This window comes from Eucyclogobius newberryi, unplaced genomic scaffold, assembly GCF_026437365.1.
Source record: "Eucyclogobius newberryi isolate DKJ021-1_F unplaced genomic scaffold, fEucNew1.0.hap1 SCAF_5, whole genome shotgun sequence".
NCBI classification, from domain to species: Eukaryota; Metazoa; Chordata; class Actinopteri; order Gobiiformes; family Gobiidae; genus Eucyclogobius; species Eucyclogobius newberryi.
In genome coordinates this window covers 4519520-4545856 of record NW_027316167.1, presented here as the reverse complement: position 1 = coordinate 4545856, position 26337 = coordinate 4519520, and the positions used below count along the sequence as shown (strand labels likewise).

The following is a 26337-nucleotide window of genomic DNA, read 5'->3' as shown; positions in this document are numbered from 1 at the left end:
ACCTACAGTATCTACAGTACCTACAGTATCTACAGACTCTACAGTATGTACAGTACCTACAGTACTTACAGACTCTACAGTACCTATAGTGCCTACAGTACCTACAGTATCTATAGTACCTACAGTATCTACAGTACCTACAGTACCTACAGACTCTACAGTATCTACAGTACCTACAGTACCTACAGTATCTACAGACTCTACAGTATCTACAGTACCTACAGTACCTACAGTATCTACAGTACCTACAGACTCTACAGTACCTATAGTACCTACAGTACCTACAGTATCTACAGTATCTACAGTACCTACAGTATCTACAGTACCTAGAGTACCTACAGACTCTACAGTACCTACAGACTCTACAGTATCTACAGTACCTACAGTACCTACAGTATCTACAGTACCTACAATACCTACATACTCTACAGTACCTACAGTACCTACAGTACCTACAGTACCTACAGACCCTACAGTACCTACAGTACCTACAGTACCTACAGTATCTACAGTATCTACAGTATCTACAGTACCTACAAACTCTACAGTATCTACAGACTCTACAGTATCTACAGTATCTACAGTACCTACAGTACCTACAGTACCTACAGACTCTACAGTACCTACAGTACCTACAGTATCTACAGTACCTACAGTATCTATAGTACCTACAGTATCTACAGTATCTACAGTACCTACAGTACCTACAGACTCTACAGTACCTACAGACTCTACAGTATCTACAGTACCTACAGTACCTACAGTATCTACAGTACCTACAGACTCTACAGTACCTACAGACTCTACAGTATCTACAGTACCTACAGTACCTACAGTATCTACAGTACCTACAGTACCTACATACTCTACAGTACCTACAGTACCTACAGTACCTACAGTATCTACAGTATCTACAGTACCTACAGTATGTACAGTACCTACAGTACCTACAGACTCTACAGTACCTATAGTACCTACAGTACCTACAGTATCTACAGTACCTACAGTATCTACAGTATCTACAGTACCTACAGTACCTACAAACTCTACAGTACCTACAGACTCTACAGTACCTATAGTACCTACAGTACCTACAGTATCTACAGTACCTACAGTATCTACAGTATCTACAGTATCTACAGTACCTACAGTATCTACAGTATCTACAGTACCTACAGTACCTACAGTATCTACAGTATCTACAGTATCTACAGTACCTACAGTATCTATAGTATCTACAGAACCTACAGTACCTACAAACTCTACAGTATCTACAGACTCTACAGTATCTACAGTATCTACAGTACCCACAGACTCTACAGTACCTATAGTACCTACAGTACCTACAGTATCTACAGTACCTACAGTATCTACAGTATCTACAGTACCTACAGTACCTACAGTATCTACAGTACCTACAGTACCTACAGTATCTATAGTACCTACAGTATCTACAGTATCTACAGTACCTACAGTACCTACAGACTCTACAGTACCTACAGACTCTACAGTATCTACAGTACCTACAGTACCTACAGTATCTACAGTACCTACAGTACCTACATACTCTACAGTACCTACAGTACCTACAGTACCTACAGTATCTACAGTATCTACAGTACCTACAGTATGTACAGTACCTACAGTACCTACAGACTCTACAGTACCTATAGTACCTACAGTACCTACAGTATCTACAGTACCTACAGTATCTACAGTATCTACAGTACCTACAGTACCTACAAACTCTACAGTACCTACAGACTCTACAGTACCTATAGTACCTACAGTACCTACAGTATCTACAGTACCTACAGTATCTACAGTATCTACAGTACCTACAGTACCTACAAACTCTACAGTACCTACAGACTCTACAGTACCTATAGTACCTACAGTATCTACAGTATCTACAGTACCTACAGTACCTACAAACTCTACAGTATCTACAGACTCTACAGTATCTACAGTATCTACAGTACCCACAGACTCTACAGTACCTATAGTACCTACAGTACCTACAGTATCTACAGTACCTACAGTATCTACAGTACCTACAGTACCTACAGACTCTACAGTACCTATAGTACCTACAGTACCTACAGTATCTACAGTATCTACAGTACCTACAGTACCTACAGACTCTACAGTACCTACAGTATCTACAGTATCTACAGTACCTACAGTACCTACAAACTCTACAGTATCTACAGACTCTACAGTATCTACAGTATCTACAGTAACTACATTACCTACAGTATCTACAGTACCTACAAACTCTACAGTATCTACAGACTCTACAGTATCTACAGTATCTACAGTAACTACATTACCTACAGTATCTACAGTACCTACAGTACCTACAGACTCTACAGTACCTACAGACTCTACAGTACCTACAGTACCTACAGTATCTGCAGTACCTACAGTATCTACAGACTCTACAGTATCTACAGTATCTACAGTATCTACAGTACCTACAGTACCTACAGACTCTACAGTACCTACAGTACCTACAGTATCTACAGTACCTACAGTATCTACAGACTCTACAGTATGTACAGTACCTACAGTACTTACAGACTCTACAGTACCTATAGTGCCTACAGTACCTACAGTATCTATAGTACCTACAGTATCTACAGTACCTACAGTACCTACAGACTCTACAGTATCTACAGTACCTACAGTACCTACAGTATCTACAGACTCTACAGTATCTACAGTACCTACAGTACCTACAGTATCTACAGTACCTACAGACTCTACAGTACCTATAGTACCTACAGTACCTACAGTATCTACAGTATCTACAGTACCTACAGTATCTACAGTACCTAGAGTACCTACAGACTCTACAGTACCTACAGACTCTACAGTATCTACAGTACCTACAGTACCTACAGTATCTACAGTACCTACAATACCTACATACTCTACAGTACCTACAGTACCTACAGTACCTACAGTACCTACAGACCCTACAGTACCTACAGTACCTACAGACTCTACAGTACCTATAGTACCTACAGTACCTACAGTATCTACAGTACCTACAGTATCTACAGTATCTACAGTATCTACAGTACCTACAGTATCTATAGTATCTACAGAACCTACAGTACCTACAAACTCTACAGTATCTACAGACTCTACAGTATCTACAGTATCTACAGTACCCACAGACTCTACAGTACCTATAGTACCTACAGTACCTACAGTATCTACAGTACCTACAGTATCTACAGTATCTACAGTACCTACAGTACCTACAGACTCTACAGTATCTACAGTACCTACAGTACCTACAGACTCTACAGTACCTACAGACTCTTCAGTATCTACAGACTCTACAGTACCTACAGACTCTTCAGTATCTACAGACTCTACAGTACCTACAGACTCTACAGTACCTACAGTACCTACAGACTCTTCAGTATCTACAGACTCTACAGTACCTACAGACTCTACAGTACCTACAGTACCTACAGACTCTTCAGTACCTACAGACTCTACATTACCTACAGTACCTACAGATTCTTCAGTATCTACAGACTCTACAGTACCTACAGAACATGTGTGAGAAATGACCTTGGATATTACTGTATTACCGTGACTGTCAAGATCAAACGTCTCCTTCAGGGACTCGGTGGTTGTGTGGGACTCGGCGACCCTCTTGTTCAGAGGTACATGCTGAACTGACTGCACCACTGGGCTTTACATAACTTTAAGATGAATCAATTGTTTATGCGTTGAATCATAGTCAAGCATAACTGCACTGGTAACTGTATTTTCCGGACTATGAGTCATAGTTTTGGCCGGGGTGCGACTTATACTCCAGAGCGACTTATATGTTGTTAGCGTTAGCATACGTACACCTATTCACCATGTTCTCTAATCTGTTATTATTTTAAACTGCATTTCAAGATCAAATGTCTGTTCTTGGTCTTGGATTTTATCAAAACAATTAAAATGCGACTTATACTCCAGTGCGACTTATATATGTTTTTTTCTTCTCTGTTATGCATTTTTTTGCTGGTGCGACTTATACTCCGGAATCATATGTACATGTTTCATAGCTGTAGGTTTGTGTTTATGCAAATAAGCCATATTCTGATAGAATGAGAGCGTCTTTAGCCGTACGTGCTGTAAATACATATAGCAGTGTCATTACAGATACTTGGATACTCGGATACTCACTACTCCGAACCACAGAGCTTCTGCAAAGTTGGTCATCCCGTCGTTTGCTTCCCGTTCAGCCAAGTACACGAAGTACGAGGCAAAGATCAGGCTGAGGAAACCGATGTAGAGCGTCGTGATCAGCTCCTGCTGAACACATGGTCAGACACTTACAATATTTAACCATAAAAATATAATATATCAAATTTTAGACTTTATTTAAGGACTGGAACTTTGACTCTGACATCTCTTCACACAGAGCAGCATTTTGTCTGCTCAGGGCTATTAATAAGCTCCCAAACTGCAGCGAGGTGACGTCCCACGTCCCCAGAGCCACTTTCTGTGTCCAGAGATCTGGTTATCGAGGCCCCGCCTTGGACCGCTGCCCAGAGCTCTCTGCCCCGCCCCCTCAGGGCCCCAACAGAACAGAGTTTAAATGACCTTCTCTAGAGGAGTCAAAGATTGCTTTATATTTGAAAACCAGAGATGTATTCACTCCTGACCGCGTGAGCGCGTTGTACACACGTGTTTATTGACCGTTTGATTTGAGTTTAAACCAAATAAAAATGCTTCTGAACTCGCTTTGCTAAATGTGCAGCGAGAAATGTCGACCACTTTCTGCTGTATAACCGTGAATACTGTGAATACTGTGGTTAATTGAAAGTAGTAAATTGATCATGAAAATGCTGAATGTATCTTTACACATTTAACAAGCAAATTAGTCGATATTCTATTTTAAACTGTCATTTCAGGAGTGTTTGTTTGCCTGCTTTACATGTTCCAGCTTCTTCAGACACATTATGGTGTCGTGACATGTCCTACAGTTACATCTCACACGGTTTTGACAGTTCTGCAGTTCGGGACGGTCAGTAGGTGTGTCAGCGCCTCCTACTGTCCATCACTACAACACTACACCACCTGACACATGAAAAGCAGGTAAACAAACCCTCACGTGACACATGTAAAGCAGGTAAACAAACCCTCACGTGACACATGTAAAGCAGGTAAACAAACCCTCACGTGACACATGTAAAGCAGGTAAACAAACCCTCACGTGACACATGTAAAGCAGGTAAACAAACCCTCACGTGACACATGTAAAGCAGGTAAACAAACCGTCACGTGACACAAGTAAAGCAGGTAAACAAACCCTCACGTGACACATGTAAAGCAGGTAAACAAACCCTCACGTGACACATGTAAAGCAGGTAAACAAACCGTCACATGACACATGTAAAGCAGGTAAACAAACCCTCACGTGACACATGTAAAGCAGGTAAACAAACCCTCACGTGACACATGTAAAGCAGGTAAACAAACCCTCACGTGACACATGTAAAGCAGGTAAACAAACTCTCACGTGACACATGTAAAGCAGGTAAACAAACTCTCACGTGACACATGTAAAGCAGGTAAACAAACCGTCACGTGACACATGTAAAGCAGGTAAACAAACCGTCACATGACACAAGTAAAGCAGGTAAACAAACTGTCACGTGACACATGTAAAGCAGGTAAACAAACCCTCACGTGACACATGTAAAGCAGGTAAACAAACCGTCACGTGACACATGTAAAGCAGGTAAACAAACCCTCACGTGACACATGTAAAGCAGGTAAACAAACCGTCACATGACACATGTAAAGCAGGTAAACAAACCCTCACATGACACATGTAAAGCAGGTAAACAAACCCTCACGTGACACATGTAAAGCAGGTAAACAAACCCTCACGTGACACATGTAAAGCAGGTAAACAAACCCTCACGTGACACATGTAAAGCAGGTAAACAAACCGTCACATGACACAAGTAAAGCAGGTAAACAAACTGTCACGTGATACATGTAAAGCAGGTAAACAAACCCTCACGTGACACATGTAAAGCAGGTAAACAAACCCTCACGTGACACATGTAAAGCAGGTAAACAAACCCTCACGTGACACATGTAAAGCAGGTAAACAAACCGTCACGTGACACAAGTAAAGCAGGTAAACAAACCCTCACGTGACACATGTAAAGCAGGTAAACAAACCCTCACGTGACACATGTAAAGCAGGTAAACAAACCGTCACGTAACACAAGTAAAGCAGGTAAACAAACCCTCACGTGACACATGTAAAGCAGGTAAACAAACCCTCACGTGACACATGTAAAGCAGGTAAACAAACCGTCACATGACACATGTAAAGCAGGTAAACAAACCCTCACGTGACACATGTAAAGCAGGTAAACAAACCCTCACGTGACACATGTAAAGCAGGTAAACAAACCCTCACGTGACACATGTAAAGCAGGTAAACAAACTCTCACGTGACACATGTAAAGCAGGTAAACAAACTCTCACGTGACACATGTAAAGCAGGTAAACAAACCGTCACGTGACACATGTAAAGCAGGTAAACAAACCGTCACGTGACACAAGTAAAGCAGGTAAACAAACTGTCACGTGACACATGTAAAGCAGGTAAACAAACCCTCACGTGACACATGTAAAGCAGGTAAACAAACCCTCACGTGACACATGTAAAGCAGGTAAACAAACCCTCACGTGACACATGTAAAGCAGGTAAACAAACCCTCACATGACACATGTAAAGCAGGTAAACAAACCCTCACGTGACACATGTAAAGCAGGTAAACAAACCCTCACGTGACACATGTAAAGCAGGTAAACAAACCCTCACGTGACACATGTAAAGCAGGTAAACAAACCGTCACATGACACAAGTAAAGCAGGTAAACAAACTGTCACGTGACACATGTAAAGCAGGTAAACAAACCCTCACGTGACACATGTAAAGCAGGTAAACAAACCCTCACGTGACACATGTAAAGCAGGTAAACAAACCGTCACGTGACACAAGTAAAGCAGGTAAACAAACCCTCACGTGACACATGTAAAGCAGGTAAACAAACTCTCACGTGACACATGTAAAGCAGGTAAACAAACTCTCACGTGACACATGTAAAGCAGGTAAACAAACCGTCACGTGACACATGTAAAGCAGGTAAACAAACCGTCACGTGACACAAGTAAAGCAGGTAAACAAACTGTCACGTGACACATGTAAAGCAGGTAAACAAACCCTCACGTGACACATGTAAAGCAGGTAAACAAACTCTCACGTGACACATGTAAAGCAGGTAAACAAACTCTCACGTGACACATGTAAAGCAGGTAAACAAACCGTCACGTGACACATGTAAAGCAGGTAAACAAACCGTCACGTGACACAAGTAAAGCAGGTAAACAAACTGTCACGTGACACATGTAAAGCAGGTAAACAAACCCTCACGTGACACATGTAAAGCAGGTAAACAAACCGTCACGTGACACAAGTAAAGCAGGTAAACAAACCCTCACGTGACACATGTAAAGCAGGTAAACAAACCCTCACGTGACACATGTAAAGCAGGTAAACAAACCCTCACGTGACACATGTAAAGCAGGTAAACAAACCCTCACGTGACACATGTAAAGCAGGTAAACAAACCGTCACGTGACACATGTAAAGCAGGTAAACAAACCCTCACGTGACACATGTAAAGCAGGTAAACAAACCCTCACGTGACACATGTAAAGCAGGTAAACAAACCCTCACGTGACACATGTAAAGCAGGTAAACAAACCCTCACGTGACACATGTAAAGCAGGTAAACAAACCCTCACGTGACACATGTAAAGCAGGTAAACAAACCCTCACGTGACACATGTAAAGCAGGTAAACAAACCCTCACGTGACACAAGTAAAGCAGGTAAACAAACCCTCACGTGACACATGTAAAGCAGGTAAACAAACCCTCACGTGACACATGTAAAGCAGGTAAACAAACCGTCACATGACAGATGTAAAGCAGGTAAACAAACCGTCACGTGACACATGTAAAGCAGGTAAACAAACCGTCACGTGACACATGTAAAGCAGGTAAACAAACCGTCACGTGACACATGTAAAGCAGGTAAACAAACCGTCACGTGACACAAGTAAAGCAGGTAAACAAACTACCACGTGACACATGTAAAGCAGGTAAACAAACCCTCACGTGACACATGTAAAGCAGGTAAATAAACCCTCACTTGACACATGTAAAGCAGGTAAACAGCAGGTAAACAAACCGTCACGTGACACATGTAAAGCAGGTAAACAAACCCTCACGTGACACATGTAAAGCAGGTAAACAAACCGTCACGTGACACATGTAAAGCAGGTAAACAAACCGTCACATGACACATGTAAAGCAGGTAAACAAACCCTCACGTGACACATGTAAAGCAGGTAAGTGAGATTAGTGTCTATTGTTTGTTCATTTATCGTCAGCTGCTTTCTTTTTGGTCTTTTTGGTCCCACATCAAACGCCTCACACAAACTGTTACACCTGATGCCCTTCCTGTCACAGCTAGCAATATTCCTGCGACTGTGATCGGAATTGAACCTACAACCCGTTCTCAGGTGACATATATATTGTTTTCTCTGCCTTTGTCTTTTATATGCACTTCTTTAGACTATTTCCTCCATATTCATGTTGTAGAAGCTCTGCAGCGTCTCGTCACAGAGCACACGGGCCCTGCACTCCAGGCTCCTGCTCTCACGTATTAAAACACAATCATTCATAATTCAATAAAACATGTACCAACGTCTCGGATAAATTCACAGCCATAAATCCGAGCCCTTTCTTTTGGAGCGTTTTCGTCCGCACAGCACCTGAACGCACCTGAGGCGTTTACTGCACCTCGTGAACTCCGGGACACGTCTTGATCACAACCAGAACCACTCGTACAGAATGCTCCGTAAACAAGTGGGTTTTCTTTTGGAGAGTTGGGCGAGTTTGTGCTGCTTTGATCACGGCAGTTCAAGAGAGTGTTTCTGACCCGACTATATTCAAACGCTGAAAGACGAGTCTCAAATATCATCTGGAGAAAATGTATTCATAGCAATAAAATGTGTTTTCATCCAGGACACTGCATCTCTGTGATTACAACGTCTGAAAACGTGCCGTGTGCATTTGACCCGTCTCTCGATGCCGGGCGATAATCCAGATTTGCATCTGGAGCACGAGCTTCCTCAGATCACAATCAGACATATATTATTAATGCACTCTTTAATAAACATTTACCATGCACTTGAATGATCTCAAGTATGAGCCGGACGGAGCAACGGGAGGAGCAAAGGGGGGAGAAATGGGAGGAGCTACCGGAGGAGCAGCAACGGGTGGAGCAACGGGAGGAGCAACGGGAGGAGCAGCAATGGGAGGAGCAACGAGAGGAGCAACAGGAGCAACGGGAGGAGCAACAGGAGAAGCAAAGGGAGAAGCAATGGGAGGACCAGCAAAGGGAGGAGCAACGGGAGGAGCAACAGGAGGAGCAACAGGAGGAGCAACGGGAGGAACAGCAAAGGGAGGAGCAACAGGAGGAGCAACAGGAGGAGCAACAGGAGGAACAGCAAAGGGAGGAGCAACAGGAGGAGCAACAGGAGGAGCAACGGGAGGAGCAGCAACAGGAGGAGCAGCAACAGGAGGAGCAACAGGAGGAGCAACAGGAGGAGCAACGGGAGGAACAGCAAAGGGAGGAGCAACAGGAGGAGCAACGGGAGGAGCAGCAATGGGAGGAGCAGCAACGGGAGGAGCAGCAACGGGAGGAGCAGCAACGGGAGGAGCAACGGGAGGAGCAGTGGGAGGAGCAGCGGGAGGAGCAGTGGGAGGAGCAGCGGGAGGAGCAGCGGGAGGAGCAACGGGAGGAGCAACGGGAGGAGCAACGGGAGGAGCAGTTGATGTTCAAACAGGTTCAATGCTGTTTATTGGACCATTGAAAATACAAATTAGAAATCACTCAAGGGCCAACAGAAATCATCTTTAGGGCCGGATGTGGCCCATGGGCCGGCAGCTCGATTGCTATTTTGTCTGTGTTCTTTCTGTGTCAATCATCTGGCACTTTAGATCAGGTTTGGGTCACATGGAGCGTGGAAACTGGGCCACACCCATCTGCACATTTCCACTTAATAATGTTTAAATTGACATGAAATCATCAAAACTTTCTAGAACCTTCTCTCAGATCGTGTCTCATCTTCTGCCCTGAACATGTCACAGACGGAGCAGCGAGAGCCGCGGTTGCCGTGACGTACATTTCTACATAATATCAAGTCAAACTCAAGACGACTTATATAAATACATGTGACCTCATTTTGGAATATGAATGCTCTGGAGTACGAGCGAAAGGCTCAATACTTTTACTACTACTTCTACTTCCACTTTACTTCTACTTCTACTTCCACTTCGTGACACCCAAAAACGAATTGAGCTTGAACTATTCTGTGTCATTATTCTGAATAACAATTACAAATAACATGTCGTTTATACGCTTAAAAGAACACGTGTATAATCTGTATTGTAGTTGTAGTTTTGGCAGCTCATGTTTCATACGTAATAATTAATTAATTAATAATGAACACATTGTCCTGACCCTGTGGCCTCCACATTCAAACACGTGTGAACAGTGTTCTCACGGGCGTGGACCCCACACAAACCCACCGGGGACACACGGGGACACACCGGACACACACACCAGGACACACACGGGGACACACCGGGGACACACCGGGGGACACACACCGGGGGACACACACCGGGGGACACACACCGGGGGACACACCGGGGAAACACAAACGCAGCATGCAGAGAAAGGCGGAGATGGCGGTAAACATGGCGAAGTGTTCCGGGCTCTGATTGTGCTTCTGCTGTGTGTGTGCCAGCTCCTTGTGCCAGTGTGTGCCAGCTCCTTGTGCCAGTGTGTGCCAGCTCCTTGTGCCAGTGTGTGCCAGCTCCTTGTGCCAGTGTGTGCCAGCTCCTTGTGCCAGTGTGTGCCAGCTCTTTGTGCCAGTGCGTGCCAGCTCTTTGTGCCAGTGTGTGCCAGCTCCTTGTGCCAGTGTGTGCCAGCTCCTTGTGCCAGTGTGTGCCAGCTCTTTGTGCCAGTGCGTGCCAGCTCTTTGTGACTGTGGACAAAGGAAAAGCCCCCGCGGCATCTGCCACACACAGCAGCGCCTCGGAGAAGGAACGAGTTCACAAGACATAATAAGAGTCTGAATTCAAAGCCCCAAAAGGGCAATAGTCATTTTCTTACACGGTTTGTTGGACGTCTATTCTGGGTCCACGTTGATGTTTTTGTCACTTTGGCAGTTGCATGTAATGTTTCAAAGAGAAAAAGAAACCTTCAGCCTTTTTATTACATAAAAAACCTGATAAAACGTTTATTTCCATGGAGAATGTTCAGAAGTGTGGATTTATCTAGCGATGCACAAACATGTCATTTTCAGTCGATAATTTGTGTTTGCCACTAATTAATTAACCTTATTTTGAAAGTAAAAGACTTCACTGTATTATTATTATTTTGTTTGTCTGTGGAACTCGGCGCGGCGTTGGCGCGGCGTTGGCGCGGCGTTGGCGCGGCGTTGGTGCTCAAACGTCCAACTCTCACCTCACGTCAAGGTGCCGAAGACTTTAAGGCCTGTGATTGGTTGATCAAGACCGACCATATGGAAAACTTGAAGTAAATACAGATGTGCTGAGGTTTGTTGCCTTGTGATGGTGAATAAAAGAGTTGAATCCCCATGAGGCGCCCGGAGCCTGATTTGCTCAGACGCTTGAGCACGTGGCACGATAAATCAGCCTCCGGCTCTTTATTACCTCGCTTTATGGTTACTGTCTGTTTTATGCTTTTTGAAAACATAATCTTCCCGGAAGCCTTAATTAAAACATAAAACATATCAGCTCTGCGACCACAATACTGTATACATTTTATACATTAGGCGGTAATCAGGAGCATAAATATTGTATACTTTGAGTGTGAGTATGGAATATGAATGAGGGTCTGTCACCGCTGGTCTGCACCGGTGGCTTTGATTGTGCCATAACGAGAATATTATGAGCGTGAATATGATTATGAGCGTGAATATGATTATACTGTCGCTGTAATGGACGACCTCTGAACAGACTGCAGCGGGTTCGGCCAATCAGAAACACACAGGACGTGACAATGAAACCAAGCCAAATGTGAACAACAATCTGTGTCTTTTTCTCACAATATTAACACCGGCAGCCGGAGCAACAGCTCAGATCTGTGGAGAGACAAGACTCTTTTTAGCCACAAAACACTCCATACAAGCCATGGCATCTCCATAGCGACAAGCGTGTGGTGAATCCTGTGCTCCTTTAAATCCACTTTAATGAGGTCACAACAGTGTTTCCACATCATTAGTTTACTTACAGTTTTTTTTTAATTGATTCCTGTATGTTTGAGTTTTCTTGTATTGTCCAGCAACCGAGGCTCGAGTGCTCAGAGAATTCCTGTTTTCACCTACCCCCTATCCCTGCCCACATCCCTGTACTTAGTGGAAAATGAAGACACATGTACATCCCAAAATAAAGTCAATGGCCTTAAGTACTTAAAAAAGAATAATGTCTCTTCTAAGGTACTTTGTTGTCCATAAACATAAATAGAATCCAATAATGAACAGCTAGCCCCGCCCACTTAAATTATGAGTGTAAAACTGGAATCATCACAGCGCGTTCTCATGAAACAAAGTCCATTCTCTACATGAACTTGTCTTTCTCTCACAGTTGCTTCCTGGTTGCCGTCCAACTTAAGGCCTGAGTACAAAAGAACGTTTCTGATGACGGTTTGGAGCTACTGTCTGACTTCTTCCTCTGGACCACATCCAGGTGCGTGGGAAGGTGTAGGCTCCCTTCTCTCTGCTCACACTCTTCGTCTCCATGACCGCGCTGATGCAGACGCTGTTCATCTAATTTTCTTTCTGTGCTGCAATTTGTTGCCGCGTTTCATGGATATGACCGATTTAAATAGCTCTGTTCTGTCTCGTTATCTCGCATATTTATCGCAGGGTCTGTTCTTGTCACGGCTCCTCCCACCATTGCTCAGAGCCCTCCCACGGCAGCAAAGGCTCCTCCCACAGCTCCGGTCGGCCACGGCTCCTTTATCCTCTCCTCACAAGCCGAGGTCAAGCCCAGAGTAGCGGCCAGCGTGAGTAAAGTGAGCCCGGAGGAGAGCGAGTCACCTCTGTCTGTGAGCGTGATGGTTTCCCGCAGGAGTCCTCCACCTCGACGCCGCGCTGCAACGCTCAGAATATTGACTGTGTAATGAGAATCCTCCCCGTGGGTCCTGAGCGTGTACATCCAGTCACCGGGCTGGCTGCGAGCCTCATGGCAGCGCTGGATCAAATGGAATCCGTGTGAGAGCATGCTGGGAGAACGCTGATGCAAAGGAGAAAGTGCAAAAAGCGCTAGGACGTCGTGGTCAAACAGTTCGGCTTTGGAGTTTGGGAGCAAGAACGTGAAGTGATGATGTTTAAAGGACACGTTATGCAAGAATACTAGTTTGAGCGTCTAATCATGTTTAATTGTTGTTTAATTGCTGGAGTTGTATTTAGCTTCGTTCACTCTTGTCTCGCTGATCCTGTTCACGAGCCACATAAATAACTTTGTTTGAAGTTCCCCCAGATACAAATCCGGACTTTTCCTGCAGGTTTTTAAGTCCATAAACCATCAACTGGTCAAATTGTGTGTTAACCACAAACCTTTATGAAATACCTGTGTTAATAAAGCGGTCACGTTGCCCACGGGCTTCATGTATTTGCTTAAAGATCTCATTTTGAGGCAGTTTGTGTTTTTCAAATGTCCCAGAGTTCATAGCACGCCCACGTTGAAGCTCTTACCGTCTGTGGAGGAGTAGATTCTATTTATTACATTTGGTATTAAATGTATTCATCTACAATTTATCATGTCTTACTGTGAGCAGATGAGAGGCTTAAAGTTACTCTGGCATATTCCCATCAAACCAATGACATCGCCATGGAGACGAGCGGACCATTGACAGGAAACGTTACACACTTCGTCCATTATGCAAAACAACCATTATACATCCATCAAATCCAGGCGTATGCTGCATATTTCCCCGTGTACTGGAATAAGCGCGTACGAATCACGACGTGTGTAATGATGACGACCCCACGACCTCCTAACGTCGCATCTGATTGGTCGCCTTTATAGTCGGCCTCTTTTCAAGCCAATCACTGCCTCAGATTCTTCAGCGGATGAAACGTTAAAAATAACAAGCCACATTTCAATGACAGCTACTGTGGTGTTATGGCAGAGGAAGAGGGATTCATTATATCCCTTTTATTGAGTAACGACGTGATACAACACATTCATCTGCGTCAATTCATGTTTAACGCGTACATTTTCTATTGTTAATCGCTTTCTATTGTTAATAACTTTGACAGCCCAAGCTAAGTGTTTCCATTTGTTTTATTTGTTCTTTTAAAAACTTTTTTGACTTTAAGTGCAGCTGGATTGCTCGCTTGTGCTTCGCGTTCATCCGTCTCGAGTATATTCAGCTTTTATGGCATAAACCTGGACCGTATATGCACCGTTCAAACACGAAGGGGTTTAGATTTACAATGTACAAAGAAGAACGGCGAATAGAGGAGCGGAGGAATGTTTCTGCGAATCTTCTAATGTCTAGGAGTGAGATGCAAATTCTGAACACACACTGGACTTATCTATTAAACATTTAGTTATAATATGCAAGTTTATTCAAGTGCAATTGCCAGATGGTGATTTCAAAACCGTGTATTTATGACCAGACACGTCCCTGACGCACAAACTCAATGTACGTCGTGTGAAATGGCCAAACGGAAAAAAATGAGGTCTAAATGAGCCGTAATGTTAAATGCATGGGTTTCAGAATGATGAAAAACGTATGAATAATAATTGAAAACAAATGATTGAAGCTTTTGAATGGACAACAGTCAAAACGTTGCATATGGCAGAAAACTCATTTAAGGCTCATTTCAGCTCCATTTTCGTGCACAAACAGATCTGTGCATTCCGAGTGTAGATGCAAATATTCTTCAAACTGTTTCTGATGTCAGGTCTGAGTTCTGTTCAATCACCACCAGCGAGACACATTTGTCAAGAGTCATTTGTGTCCACTGCCGTCCACTGCCGTCCCCCGCGGTCAGCACAAACACACCTCCGTTACTACGTATGCACAAGCTCTGAGGATCTGAGGAAATGGACCAAGTGATGAAGCCTCCATGCGGCTCAAGCATTATTAGCCTTTAGAACTGCAGGTGGTGGTTTAAATCGCTTGTTACCTCGTTATCCCTTGTTACCTGGGAATGATTGGTCGTGGTGTGGGAGATGCACATATTGGCAGCCACGTTGAATAAGCCCCAAGGCAGCTGTAGCTACAGAAGTGTAAATCCAGAAAGCGATGAAAAGGGGCCAGTTTAACATCCTTACCTGTCTGTGTATGTAGACCACGGAGCCCAGCAGGCGCCAGGTCCCTCCCTGTCTGTCCACATGCAGCATGCGGAGGATCTGCAGGAACCGGATTCCTCTGAAACAACAGAACAACATCTGCAATGTCCAGGTCATAGGTTTGATGTCCAGTCCGTACTCCGCACAGATGTTCCTGGACACTTGGTTATGGCGCTCCATGTATGCTGTCCCTGATTGTCTCAGGGGCCTCTTTGCACAGCCTCAGGACCTGCTCCTGTGCATCTTTGAAGTATCGATACCTCTGTCAGTATCAATATATCATTATTCGACACTGAACACACTTAAACCCCCTGAAAATTGAGATGACACATCTCAAGGGGCATTCAAATAATATATTTTCAATTATGTTATTATCTGTCAAACAAAGATATAAAGTGATATTTCTATCGTTAGTGGGCCAAACATGTGCATGTGTAATGTCTGATTTTGGAGTGAGACTAAGTCGTGCACATCAGAGGAGGTTTGACGTACCTGATGGCAGATGTAGCGAAGATGTATCCTTTAGAGCCCACGGACAGCACCACAATGGAGGCCACCACCACGATCAGGTCTGAGGGACAGCACAGGGTCAGACAACAGCCACAGGGTCAGACTGCAGCCACAAGGTCAGACTACAGCCAGAGGGTCAGACTGCAGCCATAGGGTCAGACAACAGCCACAGGGTCAGACAACAGCCACAGGGTCAGACTGCAGCCACAAGGTCAGACTACAGCCAGAGGGTCAGACTGCAGCCATAGGGTCAGACAACAGCCACAGGGTCAGACAACAGCCACAGGGTCAGACTGCAGCCACAAGGTCAGACAACAGCCACAGGGTCAGACAACAGCCACAGGGTCAGACTACAGCCACAGGGTCAGACTGCAGCCACAGGGTCAGACAACAGCCACAGAGTCAGACTACAGCCACAGGGTCAGACTACAGCCACAGGGTCAGACTGCAGCCATAGGGTCAGACAACAGCCACAGGGTCAGACAACAGCCACAGGGTCAGACTACAGCCACAGGATCAGACTGCAGCCACAGGGTCAGACTGCAGCCACAGGGTCAGACTGCAGCCATAGGGTCAGACAACAGCCACAGGGTCAGACAACAGCCACAGGGTCAGACTGCAGCCAGAGGGTCAGACTACACCACAGGGTCAGACTGCAGCCACAGGGTCAGACTACAGCCTGAGGGTCAGACTACACCACAGGGTCACACTACAGCCACAGGGTCAGGCTACTCACCACGATGACTCATCCTGGTGAGTAGCCCCCGTTCTGCTCCTCCGAGGGGAAGGATAGAGACTGTTCTCTAGCTAAAGACTGAGCACATAAACAAGGGCCAATAGCAGTGTAAGAAGGTTAAAAGCTCTGAAAAGTCCATTCAGCTTGATATGGGACCTTTAACCTAAAGACTTGCACTCAAAACACAACCACATCAGGACTGGACCCAAGAGTGGACCCAAGAGTGGACCCAAGAGTGGACCCAAGAGTGGACCCAAGACTGGACCCTAAGTGATTGAATGGTCAAATATACTGGTGTGATATATAATGTGATGTATTGTTCTGAGGACGTACAGAGTGGGTGCTGTTCTTAAACACAGAGTGGGTGCTGTTCTTAAACACAGAGTGGGTGCTGTTCTTAAATACAGAGTGGGTGCTGTTCTTAAACACAGAGTGGGTGCTGTTCTTAAATACAGAGTGGGTGCTGTTCTTAAACACAGAGTGGGTGCTGTTCTTAAATACAGAGTGGGTGCTGTTCTTAAACACAGAGTGGGTGCTGTTCTTAAATACAGAGTGGGTGCTGTTCTTAAACAGAGTGGGTGCTGTTCTTAAACACAGAGTGGGTGCTGTTCTTAAATACAGAGTGGGAGCTGTTCTTAAACACAGAGTGGGTGCTGTTCTTAAACACAGAGTGGGTGCTGTTCTTAAATGTGGGTGCTGTTCTTAAACACAGAGTGGGTGCTGTTCTTAAACACAGAGTGGGTGCTGTTCTTAAACACAGAGTGGGTGCTGTTCTTAAATGTGGGTGCTGTTCTTAAAAACAGAGTGGGTGCTGTTCTTAAATGTGGGTGCTGTTCTTAAACACAGAGTGGGTGCTGTTCTTCAATACAGAGTGGGTGCTGTTCTTAAACACAGAGTGGGTGCTGTTCTTAAATGTGGGTGCTGTTCTTAAACAGAGTGGGTGCTGTTCTTAAATAGAGAGTGGGTGCTGTTCTTAAACACAGAGTGGGTGCTGTTCTTAAACACAGAGTGGGTGCTGTTCTTAAACACAGAGTGGGTGCTGTTCTTAAATACAGAGTGGGTGCTGTTCTTAAACACAGAGTGGGTGCTGTTCTTAAATAGAGAGTGGGTGCTGTTCTTAAACACAGAGTGGGTGCTGTTCTTAAATACAGAGTGGGTGCTGTTCTTAAACACAGAGTGGGTGCTGTTCTTAAACACAGAGTGGGTGCTGTTCTTCAATACAGAGTGGGTGCTGTTCTTAAACACAGAGTGGGTGCTGTTCTTAAATACAGAGTGGGTGCTGTTCTTAAACACAGAGTGGGTGCTGTTCTTAAATACTGAGTGGGTGCTGTTCTTAAATACAGAGTGGGTGCTGTTCTTAAATACTGAGTGGGTGCTGTTCTTAAATACAGAGTGGGTGCTGTTCTTGAATACAGAGTGGGTGCTGTTCTTAAACACAGAGTGGGTGCTGTTCTTAAATACAGAGTGGGTGCTGTTCTTAAACACAGAGTGGGTGCTGTTCTTAAACACAGAGTGGGTGCTGTTCTTAAATACAGAGTGGGTGCTGTTCTTAAATACAGAGTGGGTGCTGTTCTTAAACACAGAGTGGGTGCTGTTCTTAAATACAGAGTGGGTGCTGTTCTTAAACACAGAGTGGGTGCTGTTCTTAAATACAGAGTGGGTGCTGTTCTTAAATACTGAGTGGGTGCTGTTCTTAAATACAGAGTGGGTGCTGTTCTTAAATACTGAGTGGGTGCTGTTCTTAAATACAGAGTGGGTGCTGTTCTTGAATACAGAGTGGGTGCTGTTCTTAAATACAGAGTGGGTGCTGTTCTTGAATACAGAGTGGGTGCTGTTCTTAAACACAGAGTGGGTGCTGTTCTTAAATACAGAGTGGGTGCTGTTCTTAAACACAGAGTGGGTGCTGTTCTTAAATACAGAGTGGGTGCTGTTCTTAAACACAGAGTGGGTGCTGTTCTTAAATAGAGAGTGGGTGCTGTTCTTAAACAAAGAGTGGGTGCTGTTCTTAAATACTGAGTGGGTGCTGTTCTTAAATACAGAGTGGGTGCTGTTCTTAAATACTGAGTGGGTGCTGTTCTTAAATACAGAGTGGGTGCTGTTCTTGAATACAGAGTGGGTGCTGTTCTTAAACACAGAGTGGGAGCTGTTCTTAAATACAGAGTGGGTGCTGTTCTTAAACACAGAGTGGGTGCTGTTCTTAAACACAGAGTGGGTGCTGTTCTTAAATACAGAGTGGGTGCTGTTCTTAAATACAGAGTGGGTGCTGTTCTTAAACACAGAGTGGGTGCTGTTCTTAAATACAGAGTGGGTGCTGTTCTTAAACACAGAGTGGGTGCTGTTCTTAAACACAGAGTGGGTGCTGTTCTTAAATACAGAGTGGGTGCTGTTCTTAAACACAGAGTGGGTGCTGTTCTTAAACAGAGTGGGTGCTGTTCTTAAACACAGAGTGGGTGTTGTTCTTAAACACAGAGTGGGTGCTGTTCTTAAACACAGAGTGGGTGCTGTTCTTAAATACTGAGTGGGTGCTGTTCTTAAATACAGAGTGGGTGCTGTTCTTGAATACAGAGTGGGTGCTGTTCTTAAACACAGAGTGGGTGCTGTTCTTAAATACAGAGTGGGTGCTGTTCTTAAACACAGAGTGGGTGCTGTTCTTAAACACAGAGTGGGTGCTGTTCTTAAATTCAGAGTGGGTGCTGTTCTTAAACACAGAGTGGGTGCTGTTCTTAAACACAGAGTGGGTGCTGTTCTTAAATACAGAGTGGGTGCTGTTCTTAAATACAGAGTGGGTGCTGTTCTTAAATACAGAGTGGGTGCTGTTCTTGAATACAGAGTGGGTGCTGTTCTTAAACACAGAGTGGGTGCTGTTCTTAAATACAGAGTGGGTGCTGTTCTTAAACACAGAGTGGGTGCTGTTCTTAAACACAGAGTGGGTGCTGTTCTTAAATACAGAGTGGGTGCTGTTCTTAAACACAGAGTGGGTGCTGTTCTTAAACACAGAGTGGGTGCTGTTCTTAAATACAGAGTGGGTGCTGTTCTTAAATACAGAGTGGGTGCTGTTCTTAAACACAGAGTGGGTGCTGTTCTTAAATACAGAGTGGGTGCTGTTCTTAAACACAGAGTGGGTGCTGTTCTTAAATACAGAGTGGGTGCTGTTTTTAAACACAGAGTGGGTGCTGTTCTTAAATACAGAGTGGGTGCTGTTCTTAAACACAGAGTGGGTGCTGTTCTTAAACACAGAGTGGGTGCTGTTCTTAAATACAGAGTGGGTGCTGTTCTTAAACACAGAGTGGGTGCTGTTCTTAAACACAGAGTGGGTGCTGTTCTTAAATACAGAGTGGGTGCTGTTCTTAAACACAGAGTGGGTGCTGTTCTTAAATACAGAGTGGGTGCTGGTCTTAAATGTGGGTGCTGGTCTTTGTCGTACCTATCACAGAGATGAGCTTCTTTGCAAAGCGCAGTCGGCCCAGAATCCCCACGTATTTGCTGCGACATCCTGCAGACCAGAGGCGAACCACGTACTCCACGCCGAAAAACACCGCCAGGATGAGTTCCTGGAGACGAAACACAAAGGTCAATGTTGAGGTCAAGCTGTGGTCAAGTCTAGAGACGTTGGAAAATGAATGAGAGGAACGAGTTCGGTGAAGATGTTTGGATTTTAATCTGATCTTTTGAAAAGGAGTCAGGAGAGTAAATATGCTTTTTTTCAAACTATATTTATGTTCGTCATATTTTCTACATAGTATGACTCAATATATTCTTCCAGTTTATTTTTTCACTAAGAGGGATTTGTGGTGCTCAATGAAACAAAAGGAAAATTCAATTTTTTTCAGTTTTCTCTCAAAATGTTTATTACCTGGTTGTTTACATTGGTTTCGGGGCCAAATTCACATTACTTTGCCCATTTTTCATTTGCATACCACATTTTTCGGACTATAAGTCGCATCTTTTTCCATAGTTTTGGCCGGGGTGCGACTTATACTCCAGAGCGACTTAAAAGTGGTATATGATTTTTCCTTCCCTATAATGCATTTTTTGGCTGGTGCGACTTATAGTCCGGATAAAACAGTCATTTTCTTTGTCAAAACCTGTGAACAATCAGAAGGAAAATAGAAGACGTAAAAGATTGAAATGAGTTATTTTTTATTGTCATGCTCAGAAATGGAACAATATCTTGCATTAAGACCCTAAAGCTTGTATTCTATATATACATTGGCAAAATTGGGAAACAAAACGACTCTCATTATGACGTAAGATGCTTGTCTTTCTATACGACACGTTTGGATTCAAGAACATCACTCAATCTTTGGCAAGAGGAAATCTGGACATTTAAATCAGGGACTGGTCACCTTTAATGTGAATGACAATAACATGCAGAGGAATCAAAGGGAATTAAAGGGAAAATTTAGTCATAGATGTTTGGCGTGAAGAGTTGCGGGTGCTTTACACGACAGGAGGGTCTCGCTGACATAAGTGTAATTAATAATAATACCTTCCCTCCCATCACGAGCCGTGTACTCACCGCTTGTTCTCTCCGACTCCAATAAGACTTCTTAAGACTTATTAACGCTTTCCACGGCTCCTCTTAATTAACAGCGGAACATGACGGCAGATAAACCCGGCCTCATTAACGCTTTCTGCATCCGGCTCCTTCAATTAGACCTGAGCGTTCCACTCGCCCCCCCCACCCCCCACCCCCCCGCGGCGCTGCTCCGCGACGCGCACATCGCGGGGATATCGACACGGCGCCCGTAATTAGAGCGTCCCGTAGAAATTACAAAAGTGAGCGAACGAGGAGGACGATTAAGCTGGAGCAGCCCGATCCGTCTGCGCCGCTTAACGAGGCGAAGAGGAAGGCGATCAATGGGTTTTTACGGCGGGGATTAGCTCGCCGAAATGAATAACAACGGCGAAAAAGATCATAATACATTTGTTTTGGGGAAGGAAACACAGTGAAAAACACAATGAAAAGCAGAAGAAGAACAACTGAAGTTTGAAAGGGAAAACCTTGTCACGAGAACACAAATGCCTCTGCCGTACAGAAGACGCAACAGAAATCCCGAAACGTGCCCATAGTTTACTAAATTGTGATGAGGGGCCGTTCTTACTTTCTCGTTTCTCGAATACATGCTTTCGCACATCCGGGAACTTGTCCAGTAGCAACCGAGTCCGCCATTTTGAAAGGGGCACAACCACACGTCTACTACATACGACATCCAGGATATATGACGCCAAAATGCCAAAAACCTGCGTTCTGTAAGGACATCGCTCTGTTGACAGACCGAGGAATGAGAGCTTTGCCGTGTGCCTTAGTTTTGCCGTTATCCTCCAACGAATCAAAGTATTCATAGCTCGTTATGCCGTAGAAAAAGATGCAGTCGTGGTGGTTGCTAGTACATCGTGTGCCCCTTTCAAAATGGCCGTTATGGGGAAGTCACGGATGTATGACGTCACCGCAAACGCATGTATACTCTTGGAATACTGTCCATGTTAGACTCCAGAGTGCGCTGTCGTCCTTCCTCTCCCGCCGCTCTGAGGGCCGTGGGGGGAGTAACGAGCTCTGCCTGGATACACGTCAGGATTTTACTGCTCAAATAGAGGTACAAAGTAGTCATTTCAATAGTGCTCAAGAAAGACGTGGCTTTTAGCGAGGTTGAAGTGCAACGTTGTAAAATGCATGATTCATGTTTTGCGTTGAGAAAAGATCGATGTTTTGGGAGCTGACTGAAGGAAGTGTCACGGGAGGGGGAGGAGCCTGCAGCACACATTTGCAGTTATTTAGAGATAATTGGAGTGTTTCTCGGGTGGATAGACATGTCTCTCGTCAGAGCTGTAGATGGTGGTAAAAAGGTGTAATTATCCTTCAGAGTCTGTGTTGATGTCACGTCACGCTTTCACTGATGATGTTAAAATGTGTTTTTTTTTCTTCCTTGGCATTCGACGAGCAGTGAATGGTTAATGACAGTCAATTACGCTCTCAGTCTGAGTCCCAAAAACATGAGAACTCAGCGCGAGTTCTTTTTATGAACATGTGCACATTTTGACATAGAGACAGTTGGAAGTTTGGCTGGTTAGTTCAGTTGGTGCTAATAACGCCAACGTCTTGGGTTCGATCCCCGTACTGGCAGTTCTAAGGCACTGCTGACGGATGAATTTGCCCTTTTTTATCTTTGTGAAGTTAAAGCCAAACTGGTCCTGAAGATAAACCTCAAGAAAGAGTTTGTCCATCTCAAAACCTGCTGCTAACATGTGCTAATAACGCCAACGTCATGGGTTCGATCCCCGTACTGGCCGGTTAAAGGGGGGCGTGGCAGATCTCAGGTGCTGCTTAAACGGTTCTAATCGAGGAAGAACGTCTCTCTCAAAACTTGCTGAGTTTGATTGACCTAAACCGCTGGATCATTGATAGTTAAAGCTGATCTGTGGAACTGAAGGTACAACTCAAGCAAAATGTCGTCGATTATTTTAATTGTCAGGTTAAAGCCAAACTTTGTTGCTTTGATATGTGTCGGTTTAGGCGTCGAAAATGAGTCTAATTTCTCTCACAAATCTGATCGCTAGTGTGTGATTTCAGTCCCTCTTTTTAATAATATAGGACAGACAAAATATCCTCCACCATCTGCTTTAAGAAGAGGCGTCTGAGAGAAAGCTCTGAAACATTCTCAAAGCTCCAGAGGAAAAAAGAGTCAGTAGAGAGCTTCTCCCTCGGGCTCGGAGCCAAAATGTGGTCAAATACACAAGTTTAAAGGCTGGATGCCTCAATGCATAACCTTCAGAGGACGGCTACAAAGAGCCAGAGCTGAGCAGAGTCGGCCCCAGAGGAGCAGAAGCTTTAGACGTTCACTGCAGGAGGAAATGTGCTGCTCCGCTCTGGTTTCACATTTGTGTTTTACAGAGGATTAACCGCAGTGCACCAGGCAGCTACCACATTTACTTCAACTAAAATGGAAGGACTATATCAGGCTGCTTCGGTAACATGGCAAACGCTGGGATTCGATGTGGACGAGGCTGGTGCGGGTCAGGGGCATTTGTTTGGTTTTGGCAGATGCTGAATTTGTGAAATCTTCTTCGAGAGCCAAGAGCTTCAGGCTGTTTGGAGCAGGATCCAGGTGAAGTCAGAGCCTCGTGGTTCAAAAGCCCGAAGTATGAGCTATTTCTGATTTCTGAGGGTGATTCAGCTGTGGAGAGGTTTACAACGTGCTCCTTTTCATGAGTCTGACCAGGCTGTGCAGAATGCTGCTGTACATGTGCAGTGGAGCCAATGCACTGTGCCATCTGACCTCTCTCACCTGTGGTCTCGCACATTGTGTAGGTCTACAGTTTTGTTATAGACAGGCTTCTAATAAACTAATAAACAGAAGTCCTGCCACCGAAACATGTCAATAAGGTAAATGTACCAAATATAGGATAGGCTTCTGCTGGTGGAGCGCACCTTTCCCCTCCCCTTTCCCCTCCCCTTTTACGACTCAAAGGTGGATTTGATGGATTAAAGTGTTTGAGTCATACACTAAATCCAAATCTTGAAACCATCTCTATTATGAATCAATATTGTGGTTTACACTGACTAAAATGTAATAGTATTATATGTGTATCATGTATAAAACGTTCAAATACATCAGGACATGTATATCCCCTTCGTGTGTGCTACAGTGTGTGAGCTCGTGTGGCCTGCAGCTCGCTGACCCTATGGAGCTGTCAGCTGCTGGACACTCCTCACACTGCTGCCCACACACTCTGTGCCCGTGTGACCTCCTGGACAAGCTGCCATATCCCAGCAGCAGGAGACAGACAGGGCAATTCCACTGAGGTGAGGACAGGAGCACTTCACCTTAAATGACCAGTATTATGTAAATCTGACTTCTTAGACTGTAAGAAGTGAATAAAGTTATGATCTTTGTTAAATCCAATTGAGAGAAAAGAACAAACGTCTTTTCTTCCACAAATATAAAGCAGTTTGTTTATCTGCTAAAAATGTGTCTATTGGATTTGCCCTTTGTTTTTTATTTGTTTGGCCATTTCAGCCATGACCAGTGCATTAGACCCTCAGCTCCACTGGCACAGGGCATTAGACCCACAGCTCCACTGGCACAGGGCATTAGACCCTCACACTGGCACAGGGCATTAGACCCTCAGCTCCACTGGCACAGGGCATTAGACCCTCAGCTCCACTGGCACAGGGCATTAGACCCTCACACTGGCACAGGGCATTAGACCCACAGCTCCACTGGCACAGGGCATTAGACCCTCACACTGGCACAGGGCATTAGACCCTCACACTGGCACAGGGCATTAGACCCACAGCTCCACTGGCACAGGGCATTAGACCCACAGCTCCACTGGCACAGGGCATTAGACCCTCACACTGGCACAGGGCATTAGACCCTCACACTGGCACAGGGCATTAGACCCACAGCTCCACTGGCACAGGGCATTAGACCCACAGCTCCACTGGCACAGGGCATTAGACCCTCACACTGGCACAGGGCATTAGACCCTCAGCTCCACTGGCACAGGGCATTAGACCCTCACACTGGCACAGGGCATTAGACCCACAGCTCCACTGGCACAGGGAGCTGTGTCGTCTGGTGGATTTAGATGATCAAATAACACTAACAGACAGTAATATCTCCCAGAACAGGCTTTAATCTGTGATGTTATAAGAATCAGGCTTAATTCTCCCTCAGACTCTTTATAGATAATATGAGCCTTTACCTGTGCTGTACTCGTTTGTGGCCCCGGCCCCACACTGCCCCTCTGCTGCTCCTCTGCTGCCCCACACTGCCCCTCTGCTGCTCCTCTGCTGCCCCACACTGCCCCTCTGCTGCTCCTCTGCTGCCCCACACTGCCCCTCTGCTGCTCCTCTGCTGCCCCACACTGCCCCTCTGCTGCTCCTCTGCTGCCCCACACTGCCCCTCTGCTGCTCCTCTGCTGCCCCTCTGCTGCTCCTCTGCTGCCCCTCTGCTGCTCCTCTGCTGCTCCTCTGCTGCCCCTCTGCTGCTCCTCTGCTGCTCCTCTGCTGCTCCTCTGCTGCTCCTCTGCTGCCCCTCTGCTGCTCCTCTGCTGCTCCTCTGCTGCCCCTCTGCTGCTCCTCTGCTGCTCCTCTGCTGCTCCTCTGCTGCTCCTCTGCTGCCCCACACTGCTCCTCTGCTGCTCCTCTGCTGCTCCTCTGCTGCCCCTCTGCTGCCCCTCTGCTGCCCCTCTGCTGCTCCTCTGCTGCTCCTCTGCTGCCCCTCTGCTGCTCCTCTGCTGCTCCTCTGCTGCCCCTCTGCTGCTCCTCTGCTGCTCCTCTGCTGCTCCTCTGCTGCCCCTCTGCTGCTCCTCTGCTGCTCCTCTGCTGCCCCTCTGCTGCCCCTCTGCTGCTCCTCTGCTGCTCCTCTGCTGCTCCTCTGCTGCCCCACACTGCTCCTCTGCTGCTCCTCTGCTGCCCCTCTGCTGCTCCTCTGCTGCTCCTCTGCTGCTCCTCTGCTGCCCCACACTGCTCCTCTGCTGCTCCTCTGCTGCTCCTCTGCTGCTCCTCTGCTGCTCCTCTGCTGCTCCTCTGCTGCCCCACACTGCTCCTCTGCTGCTCCTCTGCTGCCCCTC

The 26337-nt window shown here is 45.4% G+C and overlaps 1 protein-coding gene across 1 annotated transcript in view; it reads right to left on the bottom strand.

The window, feature by feature from the left end:
* Nucleotides 1-26337, bottom strand: part of kcnq1.1 (potassium voltage-gated channel, KQT-like subfamily, member 1.1) — a 162839-nt gene that overhangs the window by 90654 nt on the left and 45848 nt on the right. Inside the window, 4 exon segments of the mRNA XM_072465616.1 lie at nucleotides 4201-4326; nucleotides 15495-15591; nucleotides 16005-16083; nucleotides 20183-20309. Coding sequence (XP_072321717.1) covers nucleotides 4201-4326; nucleotides 15495-15591; nucleotides 16005-16083; nucleotides 20183-20309 — 429 coding nt within the window.